This window comes from Poromitra crassiceps, assembly GCF_964638095.1.
Source record: "Poromitra crassiceps genome assembly, chromosome: 1".
Lineage (NCBI taxonomy): Eukaryota > Metazoa > Chordata > Actinopteri > Beryciformes > Melamphaidae > Poromitra > Poromitra crassiceps.
The window spans coordinates 47,031,306-47,055,730 of record NC_139623.1 but is presented as its reverse complement, the minus strand read 5'-3'; the positions used below and the strand labels follow the sequence as shown (position 1 = coordinate 47,055,730).

Genomic DNA, 24,425 nt, shown 5'->3' with positions numbered 1-24,425 from the left:
ACCGCTCGTTATTTAGAAAGGGGGTCACTGGAGGGATTTGGTGTGCTCTGAAATAAAAAGCTGTGCCCCTTCCCTGATCAAAACATATTTTTCCTTGACCCTCCCGAAGCGATTTGAAAAATATAATTGACCCTCCCCAAACAATATTGTGGCGAGCTTGCGTGGAAGAATGCAGACTGACACAGATATCTTACTTTTAACCTAACATTTGCAGAAACTCCGGCCAGAGGTGATCGAACACACTAACAGTCTCAGTCATGGTGGCTACATTGATAGTAAAACTAAACATATCCTGGCCACACAAACATTGCCATACCACATAATGCAATCAAAACATGAGCACAACATCACTAAACCACGTTTTTAACTGTACAGTAACACGCTTCCCACAAGAACATGGAACTCCCATAATCCTTTGCGCTGCTTAGAGCAGAACTGTCACCAATCAGAGTGACCGCCTCCTCCGGTCGCTACATAATGCTATTTCCGCTTGTGAAACAATCTTCAGTCTGTGTATATCAATATTTGTGTTTAAATAGCAGTCAATGACTGATGGAAAAAAAGTTCGCCGGTTCTATTATTGTAGTAAAAACACAACCCTATGTGAAACATATATGTCATCCTGGTGGTATAAATATCCCTCGCAGACTTTTTTTTGTTCAAAGTTTTTTTATTTGTTTTCTGTATATTATACAAAATACAAAATACAAATTCAAATACACTTGACACTTTTAAACAAAAACCCATCCCACAAGAACCCCTGGCCTATTACACCACATACATACATCACACTATATCAATACACAAATACACACAAAAGAAAAAGAAAGAAAAGAAAAAACATACAACAAAAACAGATTAATGAAAATAAATATGAGAAAGGGGGGGGGGGGTAAATCTACATATTTGAAATGCTTTTAGCGTCCATTTTCTCTACCTGGTCCAGGACTGGCTGCCAGATGGTATAAAAGTCGAGGGCACAACCCCTTGTAGCGTATCTGATTTTTTCTAGGGTTAGATGATACATGAGATCTCTGACCCAGTGATTGAAAGTTGGAGGAAACTTGTCTTTCCATTTAAGGAGTACAAGTCTTCTGGCCAGAAGTGTACCAAACGCTATCATCTTTTTGCTGCATTGGTTGAGGGAGAGATCATGCGGTATCACACCAAAGATTGCAATTATGGCAAGAGGTTCAATGGATATTTCCAGTATATCAGAAAATAATTTAAATATGGACTGCCAAAAATCTACTAATTTTGGGCAAAGCCAAAACATATGTGATAAAGTGGCTGGGGTTGTTTGACAGCGATCACAATTGGGATCCATGTCTGGTGTAAATTTGGCCAATCTCGCCCTGGACCAATGCAGTCTATGTACAATCTTGAATTGTATGACTTTATGTTTTAAACAGATTGAAGAGGAGAATATCTTTTCTAATATGGACTCCCATACATCCTCAGAAAGATCTGTATCTAATTCTTCCTCCCATTGATTTTTTAAATGTGTCAAGGGTTCTAGATTGTGAGAGTTGAGTGAGGTATAGATCCTTCCAATACTCCCTTTGGGGTAAGAGCTAAGCTCCAAAACAGATTCAAGGAGAGAGCTGGGCGGTAATGATGGGTAATGAACCGAACATGAAGATACAAAACTACGAAGCTGTAAATATTTATAGAACTGAAAGTTGGGGATTTTGAATTTTAAACTCAACTGTTCGAATGATGCGAAATTATCATTAATATATAAATCTTTTAATTTGGCTAGTCCGTTCTTGGCCCAGGTATTGAAGGACCCATCTATAATAGATGGCTTAAACATATTATTTCTTGTTATAGGGGCATTTATTGACAAATTATTAAGTGAAAAAGCTCGTCTAAACTGTGCCCAGACTTTCATAGAGTGTTTGACTACTGGGTTCACAGAGTAACTGGATATAGGTTCAGGCAATGGGAATTTGGAACAAAGTAAAGCATGTAAAGAGGCGGGCCCACATGACATGTTTTCCAGCTGCAACCATTTGGGACTTTCCCTCGCAGACTTAACGTAATTTAGGAGATGAGTGAGCCGTAACTCGGTTCTACTGTGACTTCCTAAGACGACTTATCTGCGCATAGAGCCCATATATATTTTGTGATGCCATGTCTGTTTGTTTGCTCGACTTTGTTCCAGTGGGTTATTGTACTTCCATATTATCACCAGAAAAGCGCCACCGATTCGCCAGATACTGTACACGCCCACTGTCTGGATAGGCCAAGCACAAAGATTGACAGATAGGACCGCCAAAGAGAAACAATGCACCGGGACATACCAAACAGTTTGGACAGGAGGGGTGTAAATGAAGCAACTCAGTAGTTGTTGAAGTCCGAAAAGCAAACATTACACACACAAAAAAAGTTTATATATTTTTATCGAATCAACATTGTATACCCCTCCCCTGGACTCAAATTAAAGAGAGTGTACCCTCCCTCAGACAAAATTTAAAACAAAATTACCCTCCCCTATTTTCCTCCAGTGGACCCTTCCCTAAATAACGAACGGTCCCTAAGTATTTTCAGTTTGTTCGGGACGCTCACAGCCGGAACACGAGAGCTGAAGTGAAACTAGCTAATCTAAAAAGCAAGGTTGTAGAAGTACATTCCTCTACACGGGGGAGAGGAGTGGAACAAGATCCCTATTGAAATTAAGATTGCGAGTTCACTGAGCGGTTTTAAGAACCTTCTGAACAAATACCTGCTGAGTAAGCTAGAGTAGTGGGCGGTGTCTTTTCTTTTGTTTTGTTAGTTTTCGAAAGCTTTTGTTGCTTACATCTCTTGTTTCCCTTTATCCGTGATTATTCTGTAATGTTCATTTTATGTAATGTGTTACTGTATGTCCTGTTTTAAGAGCAAGGACCATGTTGGAAATACATGGACTTTTACTTTTTTATGTCCATCCCTTAGATTGCTGTCTTTACATCCAAATCAAATCAAGTGAGAATCATGCAGGAAGTAGAACTGAGAATAATAGAATAATAATAATAATAATAATAATAAACTTGAATTTGCATTATTACCCTTAACTGGTAGTTAGCTCACAATGTTGGATTGAGGGCTGCCCAAGAAAAAACAGAACACAGAATAATTCCAAAACAAATCTTTTCTTTGATAGCCTATTCTAGAGTAAAAGTCATGCCAGCTGTGAATCATGTGAGAGATGTATGTTCTGTTTTCTGGAGGAGAACCCCCCCCCCCCCACACACACACACACACACACACACACACACACACACACATACACACACACACACATGCACCATACCTGCCAACATTAGGCTTGAAAAAGAGGACAGGACCCCTTTCAAAATGTTTTTTTCCCCCTTGCCAAAATTCTGCCTAAATGTGGAGTGTTATTTAGCTACCTTCCTGACAAACTAGCATGACATGGTTGGTACAAATCAATTCCTTAAGTCTTCTAGTTTCATATGATACCAGAATCTTCACTCTGGCTTTAAAAATGAGCCTGCAGCCTCTGAAAGTAAATGTTCAAAATTGTGATATTTCCATTGATATTTCCCAAATATCGCGATATTTCCGAAAATCGGACAAACCCGGCTACTCCTCAGGGTTAATGTGTAACTGTTCTCTGTAAACCCCCCCCCCCCCCATTTTTTTTTGGGCAAATCTCTGGCGGGCCACCAGGCAGAGCCCTGCGGACCACAGTTTCGGAACCAATGCCTAATAGGTCTTCTAGTTTCATATGCTACTTCACTCTGGCTTTAAAACTGAGGCCACTACAGGCTCTGAAAGTAAACCTTCATGTCACCTAACTCATCGCAGCCCACCAGTAACGTTCCTGAGTGCCGCAATTAGCCCGCGGGCTGCACTTTGAGAATCCCTGCTTAAACCGAACCTATTACTGTAAACAGTAATAGGTTCAGCTGTAAACTGTACAGCCGTAACCAATCGACAAGTGAACTTGCAACTCAAGGGTCTCTATACAGTGGAACACCAGCTGACATCAGTTTTACAAATGATCACAACAGTCAACATATGATTTAAATGGCACCCGAGCACCACATTGTTACCAAACAAGCAAGAAAAGGGGGTTAGTGGTGTCTTAAATTACATAGACTAGTATCAAACCAGGCATGAGGAGAGTGACCTTTCGTTGTTCTCTGCTCTACAGGTGGGCATCTTGGACGATGACGTCTTTGAGGAGGATGAGCACTTCTTTGTGCGTCTTCAGAATCTGAGATTGGGGGAGGCTGGAAATGAAGGAACAGGAAATCCACCCAAGGGCAGACTGGTGGAGCCGCTGGCTGCCACTGTGACAATCTTGGATGATGATCATGCTGGCATCTTCTCGTTTGGCCAGCGGGTGCTACGGGTGAGCGAGAGCTCCGGCACGCTGGCATTGACGGTGATGAGGAACTCTGGCTCCAGGGGCACGGTGGCCGTGCCATACTATACAGAGGATGGCACTGCCAAGGCTGGGGTGGACTATGAGGAGGCCAGGGGGGAGCTGGAATTCACCAATGAACAGACCAGGTGAGGCATGGTCAACAACCTGAGAAAACAATTGGGAGTTTAGATGTTGGAAGCCACAGAGTCAAGTCAAGTCAAGTCAAGTCAAGTCAAGTTTATTTGTATAGCACATTTCATACACAGAGGCAATTCAAAGTGCTTCACATAAAATGGTTGACAGGAAAAGAAAAGAAAAGAAGAGAATAAAATGGACATTTAAAAGCATCACAACAAAACTTAAAAAAAAGAGTATAAAAAGTGCATTAAGCAACAGGCGCAGCAGTTGCAGAAAGAGCTAAAACTTATAGAGGACTCATTGGGTTTGCATAGTAGCTGTCAGCAGTTAAAAGCGACGGTAAACATAAAAGTCTTTAGTCTATTTTTAAAAGTAAGTAAGGTTGGGGCAGATCTGAGGTCTTCAGGCAATTTGTTCCAGCGCATAGTGGGTAAATGCAACCTTCCCATGATTTGATTTGATCCTAGGGACAGTTAATAAGCTGGACCCTGTTGACCTAAGAGTTCTAGACGGTTTGTAGCGTGGGAGCAATTCAGCTATGTATTTTGGGCCTAGGCCATTAAGTGATTTATAGACTAATAACAGTATTTTAAAATCTATTCTATGACACACTGGCAACCAGTGTAAGGACTTAAGAACTGGAGTGATATGATCAGCTTTCTTAGAGTGATGGATTTGTTTCCATGAATCTATTCATTGCAAGGGAGGAAACAGCACCAGGCTGTTAAGCCTAATTTATATTTATTGGAAAGTGTCGCGCAACACATGGTCGCCGACAAAAAAAAAGAAAAGTGGTGCTGCATTTATGGTTCAGTGAACATTCTCCTCGGCTCAATTGTCACGTGACACTCGACATAGAGAACGCTATAAAGAACTTGTGCAGACAGCCAAGAGAGGGTATGCTGTATGCTGGTTTGTTTATGTCTAGCCTGACATCGCCAGAACAATTCCCAACTGTCAAAGCAAATTAAACATGAGCTCACAGATGCGTCAGGTTCCCAGGCAGTAATAAAATCGCTACAGTGAAACCACGTGGGACATCAACAGGCAGATTGCAACATAATGGAAACGGTTAACAAACTAGTAAACAGTGCTACCTTTAATATTGCTGTCCCTGCAAGATATAACGTTTGGCTGCAGCATAATGACACACAACCACACTCTCACAACTCACCTCCTCTCTCTCTCTGGGAAGTTGGTCACGGTGTTCTTTGTGATTTTCACAAAGTCATACATCCAGGACAGGCTGATAAAAATAGCAGGGTTTTCATATTAATTTCAATAGGCTACAGCGAAAACCAAAAGAAGGAAGTCAACCGCGCGTGCCTTCTATCTAGCCAATCACACTTGGGCAACACTATGTGACGTAGTAAGCGCATTACACATTTCACTTGATAGGTAGTCTCGCTGGCCAGCCTCCCCTCCCTTCCGTCCGAGGAGTCTGGCGCCACAGGTCTCGCAATAGTGGGATTGCGATGGGCGGCGCTTAGCGGCAGTGCCCCTGGAAAATAGTTTCAAACAATCCAACTTGCCGTTTTCAGCGTGTAGCAACGAGCTAGTGTGTAGGTTTCTGCCGTTAGCTTGCTAGCTAGTTAGCGTTGTTGTTTTCACCTCGGCGGCAGGGCACTATTTACAGCAACACACAGGGAGGAGGGAGCGGAAGCCGCTCTGATTGACATGGTCGGAGCCAATGACAGAGTTTGTAATAAGCCGGGAGCGGACATCCGGCTGCCACTGAAACAGTCGCTCAAAGCAGAGCAGAGTAGAGCAGGGGAGGGTTTATCCCAGTTATGGAGACCTGCGGCGCCAGACTCCTCGGACGGAAGGGAGAGGAGGCTGGAGATGAGCTGTGACCGTCGCCCTTGGTGAAGAGAATGCAGGATCGGGTCCCCGAAGCCTGAAGAAACTCGTGCACCAAACGCCTTTGTTTAGTCAGGAAGATAAGACGGAATTAGCTCGGCCTGAGAGTGTAAACAAATTAGCACACGGAGCTTTCAATGACACGTCTACCAGATGGGCTGGAAGAACGAGGAGTGGCATCTTGGGATCTGGGTGGACGTGACGTTTTCACGGGGAAAGGAATGTGGTTGGTTATATAAAAAAGGTCATTTTTGGAGTAAAAAAATTATATTCTTCCAGTTGCTGCGTGCGCAGCGAGATGGCACTAGAGCGAGAGCTTGAGTTCGAAACGAAGTAAAACCTAATCAAAACAGTCATCTTTAAACATTCTGGGCTAACTTCAAGGGAATGAGATAATAGAGAAGATACACTATTCCCCTCTTTACATTTATATTCATACTACACTGGACTAAAAGAGCTTGTGGGAAGAAGCAACTGAAACCCACTGCAAGATTATTATGGGTAACTTATCAGTCATCCACTCCAGATGGAGGACCTCCAATTAGACAGAATTATCTGCCGACACCTAATGATAATCCTTTCCCTGATCAGGGTTGGGAACCTCCTGTCACCCCATGTTAGGTGCTGACAGATCAGGGTTGGGAACCTCCTGTCACCCCATGTTAGGTGCTGACAGATCAGGGTTGGGAACCTCCTGTCACGCCATGTTAGGTGCTGACAGATCAGGGTTGGGAACCTCCTGTCACCCCATGTTAGATGCTGACAGATCAGGGTTGGGAATGGGAACCTCCTGCCAGCCCATGTTAGGTGCTGACAGATAAACCTCCTGTCACTCCATGTTAGCCATTACATTTTCAGGCTATATAAGTTGTGTTTGCACATGTGCTAATTGCACACTTAGTGCTAAACTCTGTTATGTAACATGGCATTACAGTAGGTCCTGTTCAGTAAGGTGTGTGTGTGTGTGTGTGTGTGTGTGTGTGTGTGTGTGTGTGTGTGTGTGTGTGTGTGTGTGTGTGTGTGTGTGTGTGTGTGTGTGTGTGTGTGTGTGTGTGTGTGTGTGTCCGTGTGCGTGTGCGTGTGCGTGTGTGTGTGCATGTACAGTACCTGCGAGCACACTACGTTTAGGACCTGAATTATTCAGATGTCCAATGTGATTAATTATTTAAGTCACTTTTAGCTTGTGATGTGATTTAGATGGTAGAGCGTATGTAAATATTTAAAATATTTAAGGAGTGGAGGTGGTGGGGGATCAATTCTGGTGCTCCGTGGAACTTTTCTAATGGTATGTATATTGTGTTTATGTACTTTTATTACATTGTTTACCCTTTATACTTTGCTAAAGAAATTGAAATATCTGGTGTGTGTGTGTGTGTGCATGTGTGTGTGTGTGTGTGTGTGTGCATGTGTGTGTGTGTGTGTGTGTGTGTGTGTGCGTTTGCGTGTGTGTGTGTGTGTGTGTGTGTGTGTGTGTGTGTGTGTGTGTGCTTGCGTGCGTGCGTGCGCGTGTGTGTGTGTGCGTGCGTCCGTGTGTGCGTGTGTGCATGCGTGTGTGTGTCTGTGTGCATGCTTGCATATCTCCACAGTCAGACCTTACAAGTGCGCATCATTAATGTGGAGGAGTATGAGAAGCAGGAAACCTTCTTTGTCATGCTAGAGGAGCCTAAATGGCTGAAGCGAGGAATCTCTGGTAAGTGTGTCAGTCTTTTATACTTTAGCGTTAACGTATAGGCCACTTGCATATTCCTGATTACAGTAATAAACTGCAGCATCACATGACAGTCAGAGAAAAAAAACCCTCATTCACACTGACTACACACACCAAACACACCGCAGAAATATCCCGCTCAGGACCAAGTGTCAAAACAATAAGAGCGGGTAGCAGTGGCAGCGTGGGGCTGAACACTGGGCGTCTGCGTCAGAGGTAGTAACCGAAGATTACACGCTGCCGCTCACGCTTGTCTCTGTTTCAGCGTGGCGCAGGCGCTGCAACCAATTATGAATTTAGTATCAATTGCCTGTTCCTTGCATCCTCAATGTGCCAAGAGGGAGGTGCAGGAATTGGATATGTGCTCGTTAGAGGAGATCAAAAGGAATTGATTACATCATTTTGTAATGTAATTCATTTCATTTGACAAGAGGGGGGGGACAGACGGCTTGCAACAAGGTTGCCAGCGGAACAGTTACTGAGAGAGAGATAAGAGGTTTCAATATGCTTTCTCTGTGCTCCTGAGAGAGAGATAAAAGGTTTCAATATGCTTTCTCTGTGCTCGTTCTCAGCAAGTGGCCAACCTCCAGTACGGGCTCTCTGTGCAGACATCACCACAGATTCCCTCAAGTCATTGTAGTGTAATAGGCCCTGAAAGTAGTTAGCTGTATGTCATTGTATTGAATCTTTCTCTGTCTTTCTTCACAGCACTGCTGCTAAATCAGGGTAAGATGCTTTGCAAATGTGGGTATTAACGATGCCATGTGTAGCATTTTTTATTATAAATAATAATAATAATAATAATAATACACTTTATTTGTATAGCACCTTTCACAACATAAAATGAAGCTCAAAGTGCTTTACAGTAGGACCCAGATAAGAGCAACAGCAACAACAGGCATGAGAATAAAAACAGAAATAGCAATAAAAGCAACAGTAAAACAATAAGACAGTAAGACAATCAAAACAAGGCACGGATAGAAAATCAATTAAAAGTAAGAGTATAAAAATAAGACTTAAGCTGCTTCTTAAAACGAACTATATGGTTTGTGCTTCTCTAATATAAATATATCATCGTCAAATGAATTGTTCTTGGTGTAATTATTGCAAACAAATGACACCATGATGGAGATGACTGGTAGCCTCTTTCTTTCACCGGCATTGTTAGTGCTACTGTTTTCTCAAGATCTCCGCCAAAATCCTATTCCTTCTTGTTCCAGAGGCTGTTGCACATGTGTTTGTTTTCTCGTTTTGCTTTCCTTTCACATCCTTCATTCCACCATTGTGAGAAATCCCAGAAAGCTTTAGACCTTTGTGCCGAAAGAACAGCGACCTCTTCCTGTTCTGTGCCATACAGCAGATTTTTGCTGAAATGCGACCTGTTGGCACACAATGCAAAACACAGTGTAGAAGCCACCAGAGGCTGCCAGTCATCTTGCACGCATGTGCTCATTTGTTTACAGTAATTATACAAATTTCTCAAAATGTACATTGTAATGATTTATTGACGATGAAATGCAACACATTGCAACTTTATGAATACCTTGGAAGCAGAGTGCAGTGTGTGGGATGTCTTTTATTTTGCATGTTTTAGGTTCTGTCCAGCACTTGTTGAGGACAGCGGCATGTGCGTTTGTTTCATTCTTCCATCTACGAGACATTGACATTTGTGACTCTAATAATGTAACGTCTCCTCTCCCTGACAGGAAACCCCACCCCTGAGGAGGAGGAAGCCAGGAGGATCTCTGAAATGGGCAAGCCCATACTGGGAGAGCACAGCAGGCTGGAGGTTATCATAATGGAGTCCTGTGAGTTTAAGGTGTGTGGGTGGGTGTTGGATGGCATTACACTCGCAGTAAGCCAACCATTCTTTATACTAAAGTATGTCTTTGAATTAGCGTTACAAGCGCCAACAAACAAATGCCCTTGGTTTGAAATCCGATGACATCCGCGACATTTTGATCGCATTAACGGTGAGTTCTTTGGTGGCTGAACAGTCCTATCCTGGACCCACAAGCTCTATTGCAGTTGGGGCATGTGGTGGTGGTGCTGGTGGTGGTTGTGATAGTGGTGGTGGTGGTGGTGGTGGTAGTGGTGCCAGACCATAGCTGCATTTCTATTGGCTCTCTTCTGTTGTCTTCTGGTTGTCCTCTCAGTATCCAGTGTGCGAACCCCATCCACACACAGCTGTCGCCAAGTAGTGTGGTCAGCAGCAACATCCTCCAGGTCCTCGGGTCTGATCTTGCACTTGGTCAATGCGTTCTTTATGTGGTCCTTGAAGCGCTTCTTCGGCCCTCCAGCTGAGCGTCGACCATGATGTAGTTGGCCGTATACCAGTCTGCGGGGTAGCCGACATGGGGGCATCCTTATGACATGCCCCAGCCACTGTAGCTGGCGCTATATAACCTGTCTTTCGGATGAGACGTTAAACCAAGGTCCTGACTCTCTGTGGTCATTAAAAGTCCCCATTGGCACTCTTCGCAAGAGTAGGGGTGTAACCCCGGTGCCCCGGCTACTCCCACCCGCAGACACAGCCAATTGTGCCTGTATGGACGCCCGACCAAGCCGGAGGTAACACGGGGGCGCGAACCTGCGACCCTCGTGTTGGTAGGCACTAGGCAGGGAATCTACCGCTACACTAACACTACCCAAATGCCTGACTTCCGATACTAAAATAATAATACATGTCATAATACTATCAGTGAGAGAAGAGATGATATTCAGATTCAGATTCACTTTAATAGTCACAGTAACTAATCAGATTACATATGAGGAATTTGACTTAGTGCAACACTATGTAGCGTAGCGGCCACATCAATAGTAGAAGACAAAAACAATATAGAAAGACAATCCAATTTTTTAGCTGCAGTCCTTTGAAGTGACGTATGATGGGGGTAGGATCATGTCAGTGGGGTCAGATCATGTCATTCTAAATATTAAAGAAATCTGTCATAATTATGATCTTCTGCTTAGGGCGTAATGTAACATAGGGGCTGAACTGAATGAATTTATTATTTATTAACATAGTAATGTTATGTTGTAATGTTATGTTGTAATGTTGATGCACTATAGTAATAGTGCATCAGTTGATGACCCTCGAGTGTTGTGGGATGCATAAAACAATATCATTTGCATCAAATCTTATTATAATAAAGTTAGGAAACATCATATTGAGTTTCTGGAAACTGAAATTGCAACAGTAGAACAAAGCATGCTAAATAACATCATGCCTGATAACATACGCAAGCGACAGAATTCATTGGTTGAACTGACGGCCAAAAGACACAGGACGCGGAAGTGCAGCGAAGCGCCGTGGTGCGCAGCCAATTTTCATTGGGTGCCCATGTTAACTGATCTGACCTTCCACACTGCTCGTCCTCTGCTGCGCTTCTGTTTGGCGTCTGTTCTATTTTTTATATATATATACACTATAGATATTTATTTATTTATTTGTCAGGCATACGTGCGCAAGCACGCACACACACACACACAACACACACACAAAGAGAGAGAGAGAAAAAGGTGGCAATACGAGGTGGGGGTTTGAGTCAATTCACACATCATTTCAGAAAGAGAGAGAGGGAGGGGGAAAGAGAGAGAGGGAGGGGGAAAGAGAGAGAGGGAGGGGGAAAGAGAGAGAGGGAGGGGGAAAGAGAGAGAGGTGGGAGTGATGTTGCTATCTGAAGTGTGCTTTCAGGTGGTCAGAGCGAGAGAGGGACAGAGAGAGAAACTTTTAACCATGATCAAAATGAGATAGATATGAGAAAACAAAAGATGAAGACGAGCAGAGTCACTTGATGCCCGGCGCGGAGAAATGCGCTCCTTGTGTGGACAGCCAGGCGCCTCAATGCGCTTCATGGCACATGCTTCATGGCACATGCCCGGCGCTTCCGCCTCCTGTCTGTCGCAAGCGTTAGTGGCCTGATAAGAGAAAGAAAGCAGAAGTCATTATCCATCGCACTAGACAGAACAATTACATGAGTAGTGTTTTTGACCTAGTCGCCTTCTTGCTCTTAACTCATTCACTGCCAATATCTGACTGGCATTTTTGGCACAGGCCAAGTATTTCCATAATGTTTGGTCATCTTTCAAGACCCACAGTAAATTCTGTACTAGGACTACAGTGATGTCCAATACCTCGAAATGAAGATCTAAGTCTCTACTTTCACCCCCAAAAAGAAAGTTAGCTTTTAGCATGTTCTGTACTCTACTTATAACCCTTTTTATACACCCCATGTTCACCAAAAAAGCCTGTCTGGGAAGAGAAAAGGGAGAAAAAAGCATTTTTGTAAAAGGGCACAATCTCAGGCATAACTCACTCTCAATTCTTTTATTTTGAACTGTATTGACATCAGACATGTAAATATTATTCGTTAGGACACAAATGACAAAAAAAAAAAAATATATATATATATATATACACACATGAAGTGCTTTTTTTTTACATTCAACAATAGTTTACTCGGTGTGAGTGTGCAGACAGACAGACAGACAGACAGACAGACAGACACACCGACAGACAGACAGACACAGACAGACAGACAGACAGACAGACAGACACACACACACACACACACACACACACACACACACACACACACACACACACGATCCCCCTTTTAGATTTCTAACCCAACATAGGATAAGCAATAACCACGCCCTGTGGCGCTGGGATTGGCCAGGAGCAACACTGGAGGGCGAGCAGCCCAGCGATTTCATGAACCAACTGTAGAGCTCTTGAGAAGGACAGCGGGCTGCTGTGAGTGCCTTCTGCCCGCTGCTGCCTAGCTGTTCCTGTGTTTATTTTGATTTGTTCTGGTACACCGTCCTCGTCCATGTCTCCCTGTCATATCTATGATCGTTCCCGTTTTCCCCTCGGCTATTCAACACGTCCTCACCGCCCTCGCAAACTGATCGATCATTTCCTCATTCCTCCGATGATCAAACACATCTCTTGATTACTTTCTCCCGTTTTCTCCTGGCTGGCACAGAGGAAGGCGACTCCAGCTCGGCGTTACAATGGCGTTTCTCCTGTCTGCACAAGGAAGCGTTACCCGCTCTCTGCTATTCCTCTTGCTCAATTTATAAAACAACAGCTGCGGTATGTGTTTGATCGCGTGCTGTCGGCTACCCTTTGAAGGCAGGGACCTGTGTCTGTGTGACAGGCTGGGCAAGTGTTTGCTGCAGGCGCTGCACCAATAAAAACAAAAACACGTCAAACACGTCCTTGGCGGGGAAGGCCATTGCTGATAACACGTCAAAGACGTCATTGGCGGTGAATGAGTTAAGCTCAGGACGAATGATCATCAGGCAAATATTTTATCAATTAGGAATGAAAAAGAGCTAAGCTTGGTAGTGCGGACGTTGTTGCAATGAACGTTCAATTTTGGTGTGCACATCAAAACACATGGAGGAGTCCAGGGACGTTCGACCATTTATTTTTATAGAGTGAAGTTCTGGATTGTGTGCGTACGTACGTACGTGCGTGCGTGTGATGATAGTGTGAAATTGAGTACAGGATACCAACTTGAGATTTTGTACACCCGCCCCTTCAAATGACAGATTTGAATAAAAATTGAATGCCACGCTGGTTTGGTCAGGTGACAGTTAGGGTAGGGTTGCTGCTGGTTTGGTCAGGTGACAGTTAGGGTAGGGTTGCTGCTGGTTAGGTCAGGTGACAGTTAGGGTAGGGTTGCTGCTGGTTAGGGTAGGGTTGCTGCTGGTTTGGTCAGGTGACAGTTAGGGTAGGGTTGCTGCTGGTTTGGTCAGGTGACAGTTAGGGTAGGGTTGCTGCTGGTTTGGTCAGGTAACAATTAGGGTAGGGTTGCCGTCCCAGAGTGAGCCGGTGTAGTGGCATGGAGTGCTAAAGATGGACAGCCTGGGGCAGGGCCGAAGGGGCGTGGCACGTCTGGAGGGCATCCAGGAGGGAGGGCTGAAAGGTAGAGCAACCCTAGACTACGGCCCGGGCGCGTATGGCACAGGCGGGACCTTTCAGGGGCAGCCTGGATGCTGGTGGCGACAGCTGAACAGTTCTGGATGCCAGCCTGGATGTGGCGAAGGCTGGGCTCCACAGGAAATTGGCAACAAGAGGATGGGCCCCATTGGAGGTCTGCGACGAAGCACCGGAGGTCTGCAACTGGTGATGGGCCCTACTGGAGGTCTGCGACGAGGCACTGGAGGTCTGCAACTGGCGATGGGCCCTACTGGAGGTCTGCAACTAGCGATGGGCTCCACTGGAGGTCTGCAACAAGGCACGGGAGGCTGGGCCGCCCGGTGTGGCAGCGTTGAAGGCTGGGACGCCCACTGTCTTGGCAAAGGAGGTTGAGCCGCCCACTGTGGCGGCAAAGGAGGTTGAGCCGCCCACTGTGGCGGCAAAGGAGGTTGAGCCGCCCACTGTGGCGGCAAAGGAGGTTGAGCCGCCCACTGTGGCGGCAAAGGAGGTTGAGCCGCCCACTGTGGCAGCAAAGGAGGCTGGGCCTGCCCGATGTGGCGGCATTGAAGGCTGAGCCGCCCCCGTATGGTGACGTCGAAGGCTGGGCCACCCTGGGTGGTGGCTCTCTGCAGAGTTGGCCTAAAGGTTAGAGAAGTGAGCTTGTGACCGGAAGGTCTTTGGTTCAATCCCCGGGACTGGCAGGATAAATCTGGGTGGGGAAAGTGAAAAGGCAGCGCTTGCCCCTCCCTCATTACCACCACTGAGGTGGCCTTGAGCAGCAAGGCCCTTAACCCCAACTGCTCCAGTGGAGCTGATCAGTGGCCAGCAGATCAGACTGTGGTTGTACTGGTCAGCTTGAATGTGTGTGTGAATGTGAACAGGGTGAAAAGAGAGCATTGCTCTCAGTGAGACTCCCCCTGTATAAATAAAGGTAAAAAAAAAAAAGTAGTCATAGAAGAAAATAGTCTGTGGGTCTTGGAAAATTAATGAAAATTATCAAAAACCCTGGCGGTGGCTAGTGACTTTTTCTGAAAAACTGTGGCGGAGAATGAGTTAAACAGTGGGCGCACTGAAGCTGCCTTCCAGGACTAGCTCCGCTGATTGCAGGGACAGATTAAATAGGTGACCGGTCAAAATGGAGTTACCTATGGTCCAATACATGGGCTTCAGTGAAGGTTTTATTTCCATGATTAAGTTATTATATGCCAACCCTTCTGCAGTAGTCATAACAGGTAATACCTGTTCATCTAGGTTTTCAGTTTCCAGATCTTCTCGCCAGGGTTGCCCTTTATCTCCACTTTTATTTTCTCTCTCTTTGGAGCCTATTGCTGAGGCAATACAACAGTCAGAGGTTTTTGAGCCAATCATTATACTGTACATGACACACCTCATATTTCCTTATACGGGGATGATATTTATATTTTTACTTAAAAAAAACGAAATCACTCCCATGCATCTTTAAAATCTTTGAGGCTTTTAGTAACATCTCCAGATGCAAAATTAACTGGGCAAAATCAGCATTTATGTCATTGGGTTAATCAAGTGCGCAGACAACCTCTTTTGGTGATCCCATCATTCACAATTTCAAATATCTAGGGGTCTCTATCCTTCCCTTGACACATTTGATCACTAACAACTACAATAAATTCCTACATGATAAAGACCTACCTCCTCTCAGTCTAGACTTTCAGTTTTTAAGATTCATATATTACCTCATATTCATTTCATCAGCTCAATGTTACCTCTAGCTCCACCAGATGGTTACTAGAAGAAGTTGCATTCGGTTATCAGTACTTTTGTGGTTTTGCTCTGCATCCACTTACTACCTGCTTCACTCCACAGACTTGTGTGTCATGGCCCCCATTAAGGACAAATTAACATATCCATACAATTTGCCAAATCTGATTTATTCTAACATACAAGATGGTGAAATGGGATTTTGGGCCAATTAAATCACATATTTCCACTGTGTGGCATAAAGTTGAGAAAATTGCTAAAATTAGCAACACATTTTTCATCAATCTCCAATTTTCCGTAACCACTTTGTTTTGATAGATGGTAAGCCTTTTTTCCCTCCGTGGGGTGACAAAGTGGTGGATACTCTCCAAGATATTTTAGGGCAACAGGGTCTGCGTGAATTCCATGATTAAACAGGTCCTATAACCTTCCGGTCGCGTCCTTTTATTTTTACCTTCAGCTGAGTTCAGCAATGCGTACTCAAGGTGTCCCATTGGGCACCGATTTGGAAACTCATCCCCTTCACTCGATACTTGGCACCAAAGCTAAAAACAATGGTATTGTCTCTGACCTTAAATTATACATTTATTACAAAGTCCTCATATAAACCTCTGCCACTTAATAGACTATGGAACAGAGATATTAATACTTCCTCAGACATAAATTGGCATACTATATGGGCAAATATATCCTTGGCATCCCGTAATCCAAACCATCAAATGATACATTATAAATGTATTCGCAGGTCTTATCTCACACCTCCTCGAGGACTACTTCAAAATTAAACTCAGAGATCATCCATATTGTGATTTTTGTCCAGACAATACCATGGGCACGTTTCAGCATATGGTTTGGCAGTGCTCGGGGGTTAATTGAATTTGGGAAAATGTTTCCAATGATACCAGTGTCCGGTATCATTGAGGGAGCCATCCCTCACTGACAGTCTTTACTACTACGTAATGACACCTCCTCCTTGTAGTTCACTTCAAAAGTACGGCGCCTCCTGTTGGTGGGCCTAAAAGGATGCTAGCTTGTCGCTGGAAAGCGCCACATGCACTGTCGGTTAGGGAATGGCTTTCTTCTTACCGAGACATTGCACAGTTGGAGCTTTCTACGGGCACGATTGCATTGTGCCAAGATACAGAATATTGTCTTCTGGTCAAATGTAATAGTGCTTTATCATCATTATTTGCTGCTGAGATGCTGGGTCTTGGGGTGAGGTGGAAGAGTGTTGTTGTTGCTGTTGTTGTTGTTGTTGTTGTTGTTGTTGTTGTTGTTGTTGTTGTTGTTGTTGTTGTTGTTGTTGTGATGTAATGTAGTGTTTGGTTATTGTGTGTTAATCTCATCTGTCAAGTGTTCTCTCTGTCTTGTCTATTTTAGTTTAAATGTTGTCATAAAGGTATAAAATAATTGATCACAAAAAGAGATATTCAAAGGACAGATGCACTCACTCAGAGATTCCTGGAATTAGTAGAGAGATTAGCCTGCAAAATCTATCACACATTTGTTGTCAGTGGAACAGCTCCATGTTTCATCAATAATAGGTTTTGGTTCTGGGTTTAGTAGCTTTGTGACAGAGTTGGTCGTCTTCAGAAATACTGACTGGACTATCCTATGGGATAAGAATAGCATGTAAATTGTTCATTTGAGTGGTATTCTCAAATGAGTCTGGCAATTTTATGCTATCCCAAAAATGTTTGTAGAGAGTAGAGAGTAAATAGCTTCTAGTAGTTTATAATATATTTAATAATGTTGCTAATGGGGAGAACTATTTAATACAAAAATGTGTATTTTTTTTAAGTGTGTAAAATGGCAGAAGAGTGTTTTACTTCATTAACAACTTCCTACCATGGCTTCCTCTCACCCATCATACCCATCATATTGGACAGTCTGCCAATGGAGTGCTAGACCCGGTACAGTTTCTGTCAAAATTCTGTGTGCTCTGGGATTGATTATATAGGACTTTTATCTCCTTAAATATCTTCTATTCCCAAATCTTTTCATGTTTCTGATTAAAATAAATGTATTAGCAGACAAGATTTCTACATCCTGAACTTTCTCTCTAGCATGTCATGCATTTCGATTTGAGATGCACTGAAATAGCGTGTGTGCATCACTATGTGCCGTGTATCTTTATTGGTTTGTACTTAGCAGGGTTGGAGTTGCCTTGAGGAAATTCATTATAAGTAGGCCTAGCTTATAATGAGAATTTTCAAGAGAGGTTTACAGCTGTTTTGTTTTGTGGACCAAAGCCCTAGTTTATATATTCAATATGAGCTGTTTTCCTCTGCCTCTACTGACCCACTGTCTTTGTTCTAACAGGCCACTGTGGACAAACTGCTGAAGGACACCAACATGGCGGTGGTGATTGGTACTCACTCGTGGGCACAGCAGTTCAAAGAGGCGGTCACCGTCAGCGCAGGTCACTATTAATGGCCTTTCATTTGCATAACATTGTTGTGTCCTACTAACTCTATTTATTTTAAGTTTTGTTCACAATAGTTTGTTCAGAAGCATAACTAGTGGCAGGAGCTAGCTACTAGCTAATTAGAATTTCTGCTTTCTCCTTTGCTCTCTTTTTGTCTGTGGATTTTGTGGCCTGGGACACAGGGGTGTGTCTAGGGAAATCTGATTGGCCACCCCAGGTGCCACCCCCAAAATCATCAAGCTAGTTAATTTCTTTTTCCTAAACTATGCTCCTTGAAGGGCCACAAGTGTGTCAGATTTCTGAGAATAAATTCAGAATTCTGAGTTTAAAGTCAGAATTCTGACTCGGAATTCAGAATTCTGACCTGGGCCCTGTCTACATCCTTCCTAAATGCCGCACTCAGTGCCACCCTTGCTTGAGTCTGTGCCCCACCTCGGCCACCCCAGTCAAAATGGCCTGGACCCACCACTGTCAATGGGACAATGGAGCAGTTTTTGTCTGTTCATTCACTACGTCACATGCTATATCTCAGCTGACATTGTGATAGAACTGAGATGCAAATGATGCATCTCAGTCACTACTGTGTTTTGACACAGGGGCGTGTCTAGGGGGTGGCCAGGGATGGCACTGGCCATCCCTGGAATCTTATTGGCAAGTGTGTCAGATTTCTGAGAATAAATTCAGAATTCTGAGTTTAAAGAGGACATGAAACATTTAATCATATTGCATTTCACCTCAGACAAAACAGGACACTGCTTTCAAGTCTGAAATTTGCCTAGATTTGCTAGAAAGATGAACAACATTTCAGCTTTGAACTAGGGCACTGTTTGATGATGTCACCAGGTTGACTGTACAGATATATATGTGTGTTTTGACACAGTAGTGACGGTGGGGGGCGCTACAGTTCCAGGACAAATTGAATATTATAGCAACCACGCATATCTCCCAAACTGCAAGTTCTAATGGCCTTGCCTTTGGAGCACATATCCATCTAACCTTTCTCTACACATTTGCCTCCAGGAACCATTATTGTCTGTGATATTTGTCATCTAGACTGCATCATTTGCACAACAAACAAAAGACGAGCAGACAATCCAAATGCCCCTACAAAATCAATTTAAATACAATATCTACTTGAAACTTTTCTTCTTCTTTTTTTTACATTATATAGCTTGCTCCTGATTGGCCCAAAGGGTGACTGCATTATTTGGAGGTGACATGTTTCCTGTTGCCTTGTTTGTCTTCCATTAACAGGTGATGAAGATGAGGAGGGGGAAGAGCAGCGAAATCCCAACTGCTGTGACTATTTCATGCACATACTGGCCATTTTCTGGAAGATTTTGTTTGCCTTCGTCCCGCCCACCGAGTATTGGAATGGCTGGGCATGCTTTATCATATCAATTGGTGTCATTGGCGTCCTAACGGCCATTATTGGAGACCTAGCGTCCCACTTCGGCTGTACTATAGGCCTGAGGGACACGGTCACTGCTGTGGTGTTTGTGGCTCTGGGGACCTCCATTCCTGGTGAGTGTGTGTGTGTGTGTGTGTGTGTGTGTGTGTGTGTGTGTGTGTGTGTGTGTGTGTGTGTGTGTGTGTGTGTGTGTGTGTGCGCACGTGCGTGCGTGCGTGTGTGTGTGCATGTGTGCGCGTGTGTGCGTGTATATGTGTGTGTGAGACAGGTGAGTGTGTGCATGTGTGCGCGTGTTTGTGTTCATGTGTGTGAGAGACAGACCGAGAGAAAGTTTTGTATTTCATATTTGCATGTCCCCATTGCAGCACACAATCACTGGCTGCCATTAAGTCAGGCCTTGCTAACAGAGTTGGCATGCAGCCTCTCCTCTCTCTCCCCAGAGGGTTTTCATAGTCCACTTCGCCTGGCTGATTCCAACTCTGCTCAGGTGTCTTCCATCAGTAGCTAACGAATGGAGCTCTCCATGGTGCTGGACCTGTGTTCACTCATTTTGGCCACTAATTAGCCATTTTTGCCCATTTAGTCTGCCCTAATTACCTCATTTAAAAATCTGTCTCCGTTAGGTCACCTGCATGGGGTGCTCTTTACACTTCCTGAAAGATTCAGCCCGATCGCACGTGAAATTACACAGCTGCAGCCAAACACAATTTATGCTCACACACACACACACACACACTCACCTACTCACTCACTCACTCACTCTCACTCTCTCACACACACACACACACACACACACACACACACACACACACACGCACACACACACACACACACTCACTCACTCACTCACTCACTCACTCACACACACACACACACACACACACACACTCACTCACTCACTCACACACACACACACACACACACACTCACTCACTCACTCACTCACACATACACACACACACACACACACACACACACACACACACACTCACACTCATTCACACACATACACACACACACACTCACACACACACACACACACACACACACACACATAGACACACACACGCAGATGGGTGAATTCACAAAGAGTGCATTGCGGCCGCGAATACTGAAGCACCATGAATTGCTTATCATTTGCAAGTCCGCTATTTGCTCCATCTCAAGGACCGATTCAGAAAAGACATTAATATTAATATTATTATATTCTAACATATTAATTATATGCCAGCGCAAACAGGCCCCTAACGTTTTGCTGCCATGTGCAATTTGCACCTGTTTTTGTGATCAATGATCAATGTGGCAAAGTAACGCTATAAATGTTTGCCAACTGACCAACTGAACCTAAAAGTAATTCCACACATGATGACATACCTTTAGAATAACAGTGATGAGACACAGAGCGATTGGATATGAAACGTGTTACGTGAGCTATTCTGTCAGTGGATAAACTGAAAGATTAAACACGCAATATTGTGCTTCTGAATTTCCATGATGGTAGAGCCACGCGTAAAGCACGTCCCCAAAATGATGTGCTGGACAGAGAGCTCATTATATCTCTCCAAATAAAGTACCGTATTTCCGCTAATAGTAACCGGGGCCTTTATTTACTGAGCCGCAGAGAGCCCCCGTCCTATATTAGAGCAGAGGCCTGTATTCGAGTGAGGCCTTTATTTCTTAATATTAAACTCTCATGGACATACTCCTTTATTTTCATGACTTTTATTGCAAAATATTGCATAAAACCAAACAACGCAAATAAATATTGGTGGTCACTCACTCACTCAGTATCCTCCTCCTCCTCATATAGTATGTCGGTATCCTCCGCGTCCTCATCATCATCAACATCATCCAGAACAACAAGTTCATTGTTGACCAGTTCCTCTTCATCTTCCTCATCCTCGGCTGCCTGTCTGTTCTCCTGGTCCCGCTAACGCAGCTGGGCGAGAGCCTCCCGTCCAGCGGCGCAGGGCTGTCCCTGCTTGAAGCAGTGGATGAGGTTGTCTTCACTCCCATCAGTATTCACAGACTGTCCACAAACTTGGAAGGACTTTTTGATCAGATCCTTGTCTTGTCCAGCTTGTCCCAGGCGGCGATCACCCAGTCCACAAGCAGGCGTCGAGCAGGCGCTTTTAGGTTTCCACCTCCAGCTGTGTACTGCTTATCTGCGTCCCCAGCTATCCAATCGTCGTAGGCATCGTGCAGGCTCTGCTTGAAGGGCTGATTCCACATCACACTGTACCAAATTTTCCGCTGCATATTGCACAACGCTCTCTTTAAACTTAACGTCAAACTTTCGTCTGGTTCATTTGGTAGGGTGCCATGTTTGTTTTTATTTCTCTTGTCTGCGTTACGTCCGGTTACGTCACACGGTAGATGCGTTGTGTTATGGGAAATTTACAGTACCGTATTCACCGTAGTTTTTGCTCCTTCGTTTTTTTTTTTTTTTTACCCGGCCTGTATTGAGGGAGGGGCCTTTATTTGTCCGTGCAGGCCGTGCCCCCGTCCTATATTAGAGCAGAGGCCTGTAATGGAATAGAGGCCACTAATAGCGGAAATATGGTATTTACCATTTCGCAGATGTTATACTGGTTATTTCCTATGATTTAACAGTATGTAAGGTCAGCTCAAGGCTGTAGGAAATGTGATGTGTAAAAACACATTCCAAGGATTCCATGCGGTAAATTCACGATGATTGAAAGAGCCTGTCATGTTTCTTTTAAATAACCTACCGGCTTATAATTTGTTATTTTATCATTGAATTGCTCTGTTCTTGTTTTGTTGTATCAGGTTTGGCAATGTGCCTGTAGCATATTATTTATTCATCATACACCATTTTAACTTTTATTTAGGCTATGAGCCATAACTACATAGCGATTCCATAAGTAAAATGAATAATCACTTATAGGCTGCTTTATGATGTGAGCACTGTTGTTGCTGGATAGTGGAGAAAGTTTGATCCTACGACTATAATTGGAGAGCGTGTATGTCCGGAGTTGCAAGGCGTACCATTGCTCCGATCGCCTCCAAACTTTACGGAAACACTTTTCTGGGGTCTGGCATGGACTTTAGACGTAGCCCCTGTTCTACCCAGAACAGTGTCGTCCATGGCCAGCCAGTGGAGATCGTATCCAGTTACAAGTATCTGGGCACGATTATTGACAATAAACTGAAATTTGATGTAAACACTGACATGCTGTGCAAGAAGGGCCAGCAACGCCTTCACTGTCTTAGGAAACTAGCCAGGTTCAATGTCGACAAAAACCTGATGAAACTGTATTATAGTGCCTACATTCATTCGGTCATTTCCTTCTCCTCTATCTGTTGGTACGGTAACCTCGCTATCAAAGATAAGAACTCTCTTTGGAGAATTGTGAAAACTGCTTCAAAAATTACTGGCATCCAACTGGAAAGCCTCGATCTCTTTTATAATCGACAGCTCCTCAAGAAAGCCCTGACCATCCGTTCCGACAGTGCCCACCCTTGCCCGGCCTTCGTTTTCGTGCCCCTAGGACTACAAAAAATAGGTACAAACATTCGTTCGTCCCTGCCTCGATCCGAGCAGTCAATGCTGCCAGAGGTAGGTAGAAATCGTTACGTGATGTTTCAGTTCCTGATACTAACACTTGCACTGGCACTTTTATGATGGCACTTTTATGATTTTAATTTAAGATGGCACTTTTATTGTTTACTTCTTGTCTCTGTGAGGATGTCTTATTATCCATCCACCAGAGTTGGTTGCATTTTAATGTCAGTGTTTGTCCCATTGACTTATACTGATAATTTCGTTCAATTTGTTCTATTCAATTTTTTCTTTTATCGCTTGCACCAGACTTGCTCAAGTTAGGTTGTCCCATGCTATGTTGTCAGTCACATGTCTGTTGTTGTTTTGTTTTGCCTGCACTACTGCCTGCTGTAAACCAATTTGCCCTCTCGGGACACTAATAAAGAACTTGAACTTGAACTTGAACTTGGGGGGTGCGCTGCTGGGGACCGGACAGAGTGCATTGCTGAATTTCGGGATGAGTTTGGTCACACCCCAAAAAGTGCAGAAAACGCAGAAATGTTTCTATTTTACGTACCAACTCTGCTTCCTGTTAGCAGACAACAACCGCTACTCTGCAACTCTACAACTGCCCACTCACAGGCACGTAATGTGGCTGTATCTGCTGCAGCTCTCGGCAGAGGTAGCTGACATGACAGACATGCTTCACAGCGACTCAGCTGTTCACTGATCCTCGGAAATCTCAGCACTGTCTGCAACCAAATTGCTATGTGAATTGAAGTACGTCTCTTAACGGTAGCACTCAAACAATTAAACATTAAGAGTTAACTCAACCACCCCCCACCCCCCCTTCCCCCATTTGGAATGGCGTTGCCACCAAACGGCCACCCGTGCTGCTGGCTATGGTGTGGCCATATCTTCTAACTTATTGCCCATATTTTTGTCATGCAGATACCTTTGCCAGCAAAGTAGCTGCCACTCAGGACCAGTACGCCGATGCATCTATTGGCAATGTGACAGGAAGCAATGCCGTCAATGTGTTCCTGGGCATCGGAGTGGCCTGGTCCGTGGCGGCCATATACCATGAGGTCAAAGGTGAGGTGTTCCGCGTGGACCCCGGCTCGCTGGCCTTCTCCGTCACACTCTTCACCATCTTCGCCTTCTTCACCATGGGACTACTGATGGTGCGCCGGAGGAAGTCCGTGGGCGGCGAACTGGGAGGCCCCAAAACCGCCAGAGTACTCACTACCATCACTCTGGTCGGCCTCTGGTTCCTCTACATCATGTTCTCCAGCCTGGAGGCCTATTGCCATATACGGGGCTTCTGA

At 44.3% G+C, this 24,425-nt stretch overlaps 1 protein-coding gene across 2 annotated transcripts in view; it reads left to right on the top strand.

Moving 5' to 3' along the window:
- Positions 1 to 24,425, top strand: part of LOC310781698 (sodium/calcium exchanger 2-like) — a gene marked incomplete at both ends in the record, with an annotated part of 41,542 nt that extends 17,117 nt beyond the window's left edge. The window contains 7 exons of one of the 2 annotated variants that reach the window (XM_083642299.1): positions 4,163 to 4,524; positions 7,963 to 8,066; positions 8,793 to 8,810; positions 9,791 to 9,903; positions 18,076 to 18,175; positions 19,436 to 19,705; positions 24,049 to 24,425. In XM_083642299.1, the coding sequence (XP_083498425.1) occupies positions 4,163 to 4,524; positions 7,963 to 8,066; positions 8,793 to 8,810; positions 9,791 to 9,903; positions 18,076 to 18,175; positions 19,436 to 19,705; positions 24,049 to 24,425 (1,344 nt within the window). The remainder of the gene's footprint in view (positions 1 to 4,162; positions 4,525 to 7,962; positions 8,067 to 8,792; positions 8,811 to 9,790; positions 9,904 to 18,075; positions 18,176 to 19,435; positions 19,706 to 24,048) is intronic. The other variant, XM_083642300.1, reaches the window with a different exon arrangement.